General features: G+C 42.1%; 1 protein-coding gene across 4 annotated transcripts in view; it reads left to right on the plus strand.

Annotated features, from left to right (window-relative positions):
• ccny (cyclin Y) overlaps positions 1-9,789 on the plus strand; it is a 43,937-nt gene extending 34,148 nt beyond the window's left edge. For all 4 annotated transcript variants that reach the window (XM_031304740.2, XM_031304742.2, XM_031304741.2 and 1 more), the window contains 3 exons: positions 4,280-4,446; positions 6,679-6,841; positions 7,992-9,789. In XM_031304740.2, the coding sequence (XP_031160600.1) occupies positions 4,280-4,446; positions 6,679-6,841; positions 7,992-8,108 (447 nt within the window). In that variant the 3' untranslated portion in view covers positions 8,109-9,789. The remainder of the gene's footprint in view (positions 1-4,279; positions 4,447-6,678; positions 6,842-7,991) is intronic.
• The last annotated feature ends 1,384 nt before the right edge of the window (positions 9,790-11,173 follow it).

Raw genomic sequence — 11,173 nt, forward strand, 5'->3', positions numbered from 1 at the left:
CTCAACTCAGCTGGTATTCTGTCTGTGAAGGCTCTGACACACCAACCCAACGGCCAACCTTCAGCAGAAAAGGCAGTCGGACTGACTGCCTCCCCGAGTTGGTCAAAAAAGTGTCTCGGGAACACACCGAAGCTACGCCGACTTGAGCGTACGTTCTGTGCGATACGTAATACGTCTCCATAACAGCAGGCGGCGCTAATCTGTATTGTTGCCCAAAAAAAATGAAAACTGATTGGACGAACGCGTCACGTGGGTCTGGCTTCTCCGGAATTTCATCGCCAGACCATCATGGCGGCTCGTTCGGAATTTCAGTTTCTGAAAACATTTTAAGAGAGAAATAGGCGAATCAGTTGCTGAATCTGTCTTCATTTCAGATCGACAAAGGTCAGTTTAAAAGATTTTCGTCAGATTTTGAGAGACTCTAGTCACGCTCATCCCGCTCGTCATTTCCGGGTTAGCGCTCCACCAATCAGATTGGCCGTTGAGTCCGACTGCCCGCCTTCCAATTCAACATGTCAAATCGGCCCAAATGAAGGCCGACGGCTCCTCCGACTGACGACGGCACGGAACAGACTCGAGTCACTGAGACTGTCGACGGCCGATAATCGGGTTGGTGTGTCAGCGCCTTAATGGAGTGGAATGGAAGTTTCTAAGTGATCCCAAACTTTTGACCGGTAGTGTATATTTGGACCTTAAATGTCCCTCTTAAATCCTATGAAATGCTCAATATATCCCTCTATTGCGTCCCCACAAATGTTGAAAAGTTAATTAATTCTCACATGAGAGACCAGAAAATTGGAAGGTAACACACGAATTGTGACAGGATCAGTTTGATCTGTGCAATTTCCTTTCAGGATAACGTACGTCTGTGCCTGTAGCAAGAACATAATTGGTACAGCAGGTTCTCTCCCCGCGACTTCTGACATCCCGCTTTGCTCACCTGTATTAAAAACAAGGACAGCTTCTCTCTCCCTTGTATCTAATTTCTTTCTCTATCTACTCCCATGACTCTTTGTTTCTTCTAGCATTTGTTTTGTGTGCTTTCTCTTATCATCAAACATTACAATTGTTTTAGTATAATTAGAAGTCTTCATTTTTTAACCAGGTTATTTATATGCTTTATGTATTTATTCAGGTATTGAAAGAAGACATGCATATCCACACATTAATGCAGAATAAGGTTAATTTACGTGTTATCTGTTTGTCCTATATTTCAAATTTATAGTTTCCCCCAACTTTTACCATCCTCGTTCAGTTAGAAATGACCTCTCTCTCATCTGCCCAGAAACACGTCTTTCCACACTTTGTCGCTCTGGCCGACACGTGTGTCCCCAGGGACTCGGGAGTGCAGGGTTAACATGGCTGGCCTGGTGGCCTTGTATTGAATTGCTATGCTTCCTGACAGATGCACAAATGTGTGAACTGCATGTATGGGTGGGCCATTGTGTGTCCAGACAGTGATGGGAAAGCAAGCACACTGATGCACAGTATCTATAGTGTTTCTATGTCTGTATCCTGATCCATGTACAGGCGTACTCTAACAACTCTCTGTACACACACACACACACACACACACACACATACACACACACACACACGCACGCACACACACGCACGCACGCACGCACGCACACACACGCACACACACACACACACACACACACACACATAGCACAGTCTGGCACATGGCCTGCCTCATCCAGTCCCCCAGAGTAACGTCTGGCATGCCATCAGTAATTGAATAGGGCTGTTGGCTGGTGGTTATGGGGTTAGCTTAGCTGACACAGCTAACTTTAGACAGGGGAGTCTTCCTTCCCTTCCCAGTTGTCACATCATAGGATAGGAAATGGAAACGCCTCTCTCTGGGATGGAGACCCACAACATCTTCTTTTGTGAAGACGAATCCTTGTTCAAGATTTCCAGTAGAAGGCACCAAGAACTAGGGGTGGGACTCACCAGAGGCTCCACTATACGATATTATCACAATACCTATGTCACGATACGATGTTATTGTGATTTTAAACATACTGTGATATTCTACGATGTATTGTAATTTATTACCTTCCGTACGTTCCGTATTAGCCTGATATGTTCAACTGCTGATTAATCTACCTAGCTTACCTACCTACACTAACTGGATAGCCCTATATAATACACGAAGAGTAGGAAGACACCTGTACACCATTAACCCTGGCTCTGTATACTATCGATTATCCCAGCAGAATGTGTATTACTAGTTTGTTGTTTAAATGCGGAACACTATTTGTTGATGGTTTGGAGTTTAAACTTGGGATGCTGACTAATATAACATAGTAAAAAACAACCACCAGTCAGGAATGTGGTCAAACTAGTTTCTCTATTTTACTGAGTGAACCACAAACTGTAAATCAATTGATTCATGCTTTGGCTCCCCATTGTGATGAATAATAGATGTGATGAAACGTACTATGAGTATGCTGTTTAATCCCTATCAAACATTTTCTTATTTCAACGTGTAGTCCAGTTGGAACACCCTCTGTTTCAGAAGCCTGTCTCTGAGGTCAGTTTAACCTTTGAGCTCCATGGAGAGCAGTTTCCTCTGTCTTGTCCCAAACCTCATCTGTGACATCGGCCCAAGAATCACAAAACTAAATCATTTGTGTTTCATGTGGTTGCACAGGGCTCCTGTTTGCCGACCACACTGCCTCTGGATTCTTTGCTGTGCTTGTTTGTATAGTTTTCTCTCTGTGCTGTTGCATTCATATTGCTCAGCATGTGGCCTGGCTCTTATTTCATGCGGGCTTTCTTCAATGTTTGCTGCCCACTGCCAGATGATTGTATATGTGATGTCTGTTCGGCAGACTCTGGGCCACAACAGAGATAGGTTAGCACTTCCTGCAGGCACAAAGCCCGACCCAGCATGACTTGTACAATTAGCCACCTGAGCTCTGCAAGTCAAGTCAGTGGGCAAGTCAAACCAGGCTGCAAAATAGGATGAAAGTATATTCTTTTCAGTTCTTTTTCTCAATCTCTCCCTTCTCTTTGCCTTTCTGTTTTTCCAAACCACAAGGTTCCATTTTATGTCCCGTAATTAGACGGTAATAATCATCATCTAACAGAAGTATGGGATTCCGTTTGGATTTTTAAGTCACATTATACTGACAGTTCTGCCACAGTGCAGATGCAGACAGTCGAATGCACAGTGTATTGCACTCATTTTATAACAAAAATAAATACAGTATCTCTGCAGGCCAGATTTGTTTTGTCCGACTTGTCATCTGAGATGACAGATTTCGAAGCTTTAAGCTACTGTAACTGGGCTAAATTCAGTTGAGCCTGCAGTACATTTTATTTATGGAAAATGAAAAATGTAGTTCCTAGTCAGCCGGGGGGAAATTGCTTACAAGAATAACATTTATTGTTCGTATTAGATCATATCTGTTTCAAACTTTAGCAAATTACTAAGGTATACTGAAGCTTCCATTTGCAAATTAGACATTTAGTTGTCTCCATGCAGCAGATCACTGCAACCTTTAATGCCTGACTACGACTTTCTAACAAAACGATGATCAGTGGATCAGAGGAATCAGCTTCTGTACAAGTATTCCAACTTGTAAGGAACATGTGTGCTTTGTGATCCGTAGACTGTGGGAATTCTGGCTAGTGAAAAGAGATAGCATTGAAATGGGGAGAGAGGCAGAGAGATGGAGTGTTCCACATGGATATTTTAATGAGCGAGCTCCAGGGAAGTTGGGCTTCTTCAGCTTCTGACATCTTGTTATTGTGGTTTTTACCTGGAGGAGGAGTTGGCAGGAGACTGCACAACAGTAAAGCAGCAAAACTAACTGCACATAAATGTAGACAGGGAGAGCAAAGGCTCATTAAACACAGAATAAACGTGAAAACATACTAATAACGTGGAATTGTTGGGTCTTTGTAAATTATAGTGTGGTCTAGACCTACTCTATCTGTAAAGGGTCCTGAAATAACACCGGTTATGATTTGACAGTATACATAAAATTGAATTGAATAATACATTGGATGATAATACACAACAAGCTTTTGTTATATGTTGTTATAATGCGTTCATTGTAAGGTAAGATGGCAGAATCCACGGGGATCTCAGTTTTGTCTATCATTTTGAAGGCTTTTTATTTTTTAACATACAAAACATTGCTTGCAACAGTTGCAACCCTAACCCTAACCCATTGGATTGACCCATCTATAATTTTGAATGTTGAAAGGAGTGGAAAAGATCAATATTTCTAAGATATTTACATGTGACATCTCTTTGTCCAAGGTGTATTTGGAGAGGCTCCTGACCTACGCCGAGATCGACATTTCCCCTGCCAACTGGAAGCGTATCGTGCTGGGAGCCATCCTCCTGGCGTCTAAGGTGTGGGACGACCAGGCGGTCTGGAACGTCGACTACTGCCAGATTCTCAAGGATATCACTGTGGAGGACATGTGAGTTCCACTTGCTGCATACACAGAAAATGCAATGCACACACAACAGACAGGCCTATCATGCTGAGGTCAGTTACAATTAAATGTTAGCAGCTGCTGTCAGTGGTTATTAGCATACAGATGGCTCATTGACAGTATTTTGTTTCTGAAGTGTCTTTATTTTTACCCAGATCCATTCCCTCTTGCATAACAGTAATTATCAAGCATGAAATGTGTTAAAGATAATTATGTTTCTGTGTTTATGAAGGTGGCATTAGATGTGTTTTATTATTTCTGCTCTAAAAGTGTAAGCCTTTATAGCCACCTTCTTAATTTTCATTGCATAATCTATTGCAAGCAAGCCAAAATAAATTGGCTACAGTTGATACATTAACTTAATAGCTCGGTGGTTCAGTTTATGTGTGAGAGCCGGTAATTATCCAGATGTTAAATGCTAGGAAATAAAATAAAAACAACAGGGAATTATAGGTAAACAATACATTTTCTGATTGACTAATTGATTGTTTACAAATTATTTCAGCTCTCCTTAAAACGTGTGTTGTTAACCCCACCTGGTACACAGTCTCAGCCATTGTTATTCACTGTTCCTCTTAACTACTGTGCCTGTCCCCCCCCCATTTAGTGATTAACAATCAGGGTCTTTCTATGCTGAGAATGTTGTGTGTTTGTGGGGTCAGCCCGGGTTCAAGAAGTGTTCAGAGTCTGGACATGCTTAGGGCGGCCTCTGCCCAGTTTGTCTTTTGTTGCGGCTCTTGGATTAGTCCCAAAAAAGCAGCCATCCAGAAGGGTTAGCTCCACTAAATCCAACTCAGCCCTGTGATAAAGTATTATCACCTGATAAGATGTCGTCTACCCTTCGGCAGAGCAAGATTCATGCATGTAGGCCTTTAAAAACCACGCAAACTTATTTCTCGCACCTTTATCAATAAAGAAATCGTATAATTCCACATGCTATCATGTCACCAAGCTAGAAATAAGGCAGGTTGGTTAGTTCCTTACAAGCTGACAACAAGAAATGGGTAAAATGTCGTCCTCTATTACAAAGTAAATGAACATTGCCGTGTGTAAGACAGGGAAGTAGCATCTTGAGCATGAGGACCCACCACTCTGTCCTGTATACCACATCCGTCTTAAATCCACAGGAATCTTGGCTGGATTATTCTGAGAGGGAACATGATGCTAAGGACGTGTTGTCACTGCTGCCACCTCTGACCTCTGCTACATTCACACTCGTCTGCACCCGTGGCTGTATATTCTTGTCCTTGGGCTCCGATTTTTACAGAGCAATGACTGTAAGTCACCTGTTTGGGACTCTTTCCAGTGAGAGGAGCCCATCATGTGTTTCTGCCGTGCTCCCATATGGCATTTTACCGGACGGTGACTCAGTGCTTGACCAGAGATTGCCACGGAAGATCAATTTTAGTCTTTTTAAATCCATGCTCTGGAACATAGCCTACTGAATAACCCTTTCCACCCCCAACAGGCACGCGCTTGATGTGAAATAACTGCAGGGGAGACTGGGAAGAATTGTGAGGAGCGGAGAAAACGCTAAAAGAAATAGATGAGAATAGCTGAATGAGTGCCACAGCGAGATAAAAAAGAAGCACCGTTATTAGGCAGAGCTTGGCTACAGTGGAGTCTAAATTTATCCCGTTTGTTACTGCATGCCAGTAAATGTGCGTGGGTGGGGAACAAAGGCTCGGAAGAAGAGATGGATAGTACTTCTTATGCAGGTCACAATTCAAAATGGATCAAGCGTGACTGAAGATAAACAGATGAAAGCGTTTGTCAGTGCGCTGCAAAAGGGATCACAGAGCTGTGCAGCATCAGGCAATGCATGACAGTAGCATTTTCAGGATGTGGGATTAATATTCTTTTTTACACATAATGCTCAGAGCTCTTTTGCTTATATGTCACTCCTTTTCAGTATGACGAAAGGCTTATGTTTGGTGGGTGTACTGGGGATTTACTTGGTGCATGCGTATTGGTACTGTACATGTGAAAATAACACCCACCGTCTGTGTGAGGTGATGGATTTGCCAGGATGGTTTCATGAGCACTAACACCCCCTCTCGAGTCTCTTTGTCTCCTCTTCAGGCTCTCTATACAGAATGTATTTGTAGACAGACAATTTCCGAGATCTAATAAACTTTATTTATGGTTCCTAGCTAAATATGTGATTATTTTAAGCTTGTCAGCTCACACATCCTCTCTCTCTCTCTCTGACAAAAGGAATGAGCTGGAGCGTCAGTTTCTGGAGCTGCTGCAGTTCAACATCAACGTGCCGTCCAGCGTCTACGCCAAGTATTACTTTGACCTGCGCTCCATGGCTGAGGCCAACAACCTTAGCTTCCCGTTGGAACCCCTCAGTAGGGAGAAGGCCCAGAAACTAGAGGTGAGTAGTACACATGCAAAAACAACTGGAAACAAGAGTTTGATTACAGTTCATACAGAAAAGAAAATGAGAAAAATCCATCTTAAAATCTGAACCCAATGTATTGTGGACTGAGGATGTGGAATACAATGAACTGAGGCCGTTTGGCTAATTAGTATTTGGAGGTGCCTCAGCTCAACACACGTGCACAAAACACAGGCGGCAGATCATCTGCTGGGTGAAGGACAGGGTGTAGGACTGTGTTGCTGTGTAATTAGCTTTACTGCCTCAGCATACGTCTCTCCCTCCCTATCCCTCTGGCTTTCTGCAGTAAGCATCTCAAACAGCAGCCACGACGTTGATGCTGGCAGATGCATCATTGCCTGCTTTTTTTCTCTGTCCAAAAGACTTTCTGTTTGACCAAAGTTAATAATAATTTTGTACATGTCATAGCAGGAAAAACACAGGTTTGATTGATAGCATTATTAACGACTGCATTCCATTTACCCCTATTTTCCACCGTCTGCGCTGCGTTCTGGAGGCGTCGCACCCCCCCCGCGAGCAATCACTGCCATTAAAGTCAACGCTTGATATTCCTCCAGCCGCGCCACGGCCTGTTTTACCTGTTCCAGGGCCCTGTTTTACCCGTTCCTGGGCCCTGTTTTACCCGTTCCAGGGCCCTGGTGCTGTGCATGTTGTCTCACTCGTAGAGCTTCCTTACACTTAATAGATTGGAGCCATTTGTTAATGTTATTAGTTAACCAGTGCTTTGCCTGCTATGACAAGTCAAACTGTCTGCTGTGAAAAAAGTGTATTTATTTTTTCTCGTTTTAACCCTTGTGTTGTCCTTTGGGTCACTGGGACCCGTCTAGTTTATTTGACGTTTTGTATTGGCCTAGCGTTGAGCTTCGGGGTTCCCCCCCCCCCCAACCCCCCCATGACTCTCGCGTACTACGTGATGTCATTTTACATGACCCCGAAGCTCAACGCCAGGCCAATACAAAACGTCAAATAAACGTATGTTGTCCTCTCGGTCCCGGTGACCCGATTAAACACTACAATGTGTGTATTTAGTTTGTTTCGGTTCACAGAGCGCAGTAGTTTCCCCCTAATAATGATTTTGCTTCCAGTTCTGGCAGGAAAGTCATTTCTGTTGTGTTTCATCTTTCAGGCCATCTCACGGTTGTGTGATGACATATACAAGGACTTGAGGAAACAAGCCAAGAAGCGGTCAGTGAGCGCAGACAACCTGACGGTGGTGCGGTGGTGTCCAGCCATCATTTCTTAACACTGGCCGCCTGTAGCACGGAGATAGACCTGTCAGACATACTGTACTGTATTTCTGCCTGGCAAGCAGGCAAACCAGGTGGGCAGCACTCCTGTGGATCAGTACACAAATACACACACACACACACACACACACACACACACACACACACACACACACACTCACACACACAATGTGGCACTTTTACAAGTGTAATTGCACCCTCTCTGGTTGTTGTACATAAAAGAAGTCCCACTGGCTGCCTGCATTGAACCAAACAGAGCTGAGCTGAACCAAACTGAAGTGTGTGAGTGAATGTTGTTGAAATAAAGACCTTGACTACAGAAGAAGAGGCCAAACAGAAATACAGCTGGCAATATATAAGAGACTGTGCGAAGTTGAGAAAAAGATATAGGAACAAGCTTAATGCGAAAAACAGCAGACGGCAACGACAACAGCGTTCCATAATCCTCAGAGGCTCCACTCGCTTGTACGGTTGATTGAGGGAGGCCGTGTACATTCCTTTCATTTTAATCTTCTGGTTCAGTCACTTTCTTAGCTGAAGCATGAGATGATTTTTTTTGACAGCTTACAGGCACATTTAAAATGTAAAAATTCCTCAATTTGTTTCAACGTTTTGTTGGCGTTTATCTGTTATTTTGCATTCCCATCCGGCAGAAACCTCTGCGAGCGAGTCCATGCATCACACAAAGCAGAGACGTGTACATTCCGCTGTTACCTTGAGTGTACAGTTGATACATTTGACTGGACCACATATCATCGTATGTAGTTAAAGTTCTCAGTCAGAGAGCTAACGCTGAAAAATCAAGTCAGTGTTTAGCTCAGGGGCGCTTTGAAAGGACCTGGGAGTTCAACTGTTACAGTTACAGTTTCTCTTACAGCACGGCCGGCCAGCCACCATTCAGATACAGCTATTCCCTTAAAGCAATATCCATGCATTGCTTTGTTGTTGTAATCCAATACAATGAAGCATGCATACTTGGGAGAAGACAGACTGGAAGACAGTGGTCCACTCCTCTCGGTCAGACGTGAGACATACTGTAGAGCTCATGTTGTACAGCTCACTCAATTCACTGCCATTGTCCTGACCTATGGTGCCTGTAATAAGCTACTTTAACACCTCTCCCCTTTCTACTGGAGGAATAGAACAAATAACTGAAGTATTTTTCTTATTCTTTAACATTTCGTGTGGTTTTTCCAGCTTACAAAGAGACAGCACAAATGAAATATTGACATTCAGAAGCCACTTTACGACACATGATTTTTCAGGGTTGTTTTGTGTTATCCTGGAGAGGACCCAAATGAATGAAAAAGTGTTACGTGACGATTCAAACACCACTTACAAAAAGATAGATTGTATACATTTTGCCAATTTGTCTCTGTACAGTGTAAATACCAATGCCGGAGGTCGTACTGTTAAAAAAAACAAAAACGAATGATGTTAGAATATGTGATGTATATCGGATCAGTTTTTACTGTACACGAGGGGGGTGGTTCACATTTTGGATTCTTTGTTCCTATGACAAATCAAGTAAAGATAAAGGTGAAGTATTAAGATTTAAATGGGAGACACCACTTTTTTTCCGTTTTCTTGTTACAATGTTTTTACTCTGCAGAAAATGCCAAGTTATGTGTTACATACTGTATATCCTGTATTGATAATAGAAGACAGTTCAGGCTTATTTTATGATTTGTTGTCATTTTTAATTGCAAGATTCATGTTCTTAAGCGATGATGCTTGTTTCTCAGTCCTTCCAGAAAAATGCAGAGTTTTTTTGTGATTGTTGCGGGCAAAAATCCTTGATTATGCTGCACGTTTTCTTAAAAAATGCGATTGCAAAAATTGCGGGAACTTGCAAATACTGCGGTTTCATCATGGCTTCATCGCGGGGTTTGCAGCTTTTCGATGATGTTCACGTTGCGTAATTACGTCACTTCATAACGTTCCCATGGCAACAGGGGAAAACGGCTGCTCTTGTGTGAAGTAAACGCAACATTTTTCAGCTTTCTGCTAAGATATACGTGACTTTTTTGCAACGAAAATGCGGGGATTATGAAATCATGCAAGCCCCGCATATTTTGCGCGGAAATCGGCAATTTATGTGGCGAAAGTGCGGCGTATTTGAAAAAATGCGGCCCCCGCATAAATATGCAGACTTTGGCTGATTATGCATTGAATTATGCGATCGCATAATTGTGTTTTTCTGGAGGGACTGGTTTCTAATAGGCCCCCGTTAATGACGAATTGTAGTAAAAGGTTGTCAGGAAAAACTACAGTATAACTGAATACATCAATAAATAGTATTGTTAATAACATCATTTAAATAAAGTGTATAACCTCCAACTAATTGGTAAAAAAAAACAAAAAACTTTTTGTGTTTTTTCTATTAATCAATCAAACTTACTTTATTTTTTTTTTTTTTTTTATCTTTCACTATATTTTTTTGATCTTGGCACACATTACATCATTTATCTATCCCCTATTTTCCCTAAGCAACATTTCCTTCTAAAGATGAGGTTTTTGCTTCAGTACTGCAAGTGGCCACTTGGACAAATTGTCAGCAAAGCTGAATGGTGGCACTGTATCAGCCCTTAATACAGCCATGGTTTAGCTTTTCATTTGCAGTTAAGACAGCTTGCACTATCCACTGATCTTACACACACACACACACACACACACACGCACGCATGCACGCACGCACACACACACACACACACACACACACACACACACACACACACACACACACACACACACACACACACAGCTGCAAAATGTGTGCAAAGACTAACAATTGGAAAATGAAGGAGATGAAAAATAAATGAGTTTGTGAAAGATAATACATTTACTTATTTTTATTTTTGAAGGTTAGAGAAAAGTCTTAAAGCTAAAGTTTATTTAACTATTATTTATTAATGTATTCAGTTATATCTTTGACTTTTCTGATAACTTTTACTAGGGCTGGGCAATATATCAATATAAATCGATATCGTGATATGAGACTAGATATCGTCTTCAATTTTTGATATCATTATATGGCATAAGTGTTGTCTTTTCCTGGTTT

Source organism: Sander lucioperca, chromosome 1 (assembly GCF_008315115.2).
Source record: "Sander lucioperca isolate FBNREF2018 chromosome 1, SLUC_FBN_1.2, whole genome shotgun sequence".
Classification (NCBI taxonomy): Eukaryota; Metazoa; Chordata; class Actinopteri; order Perciformes; family Percidae; genus Sander; species Sander lucioperca.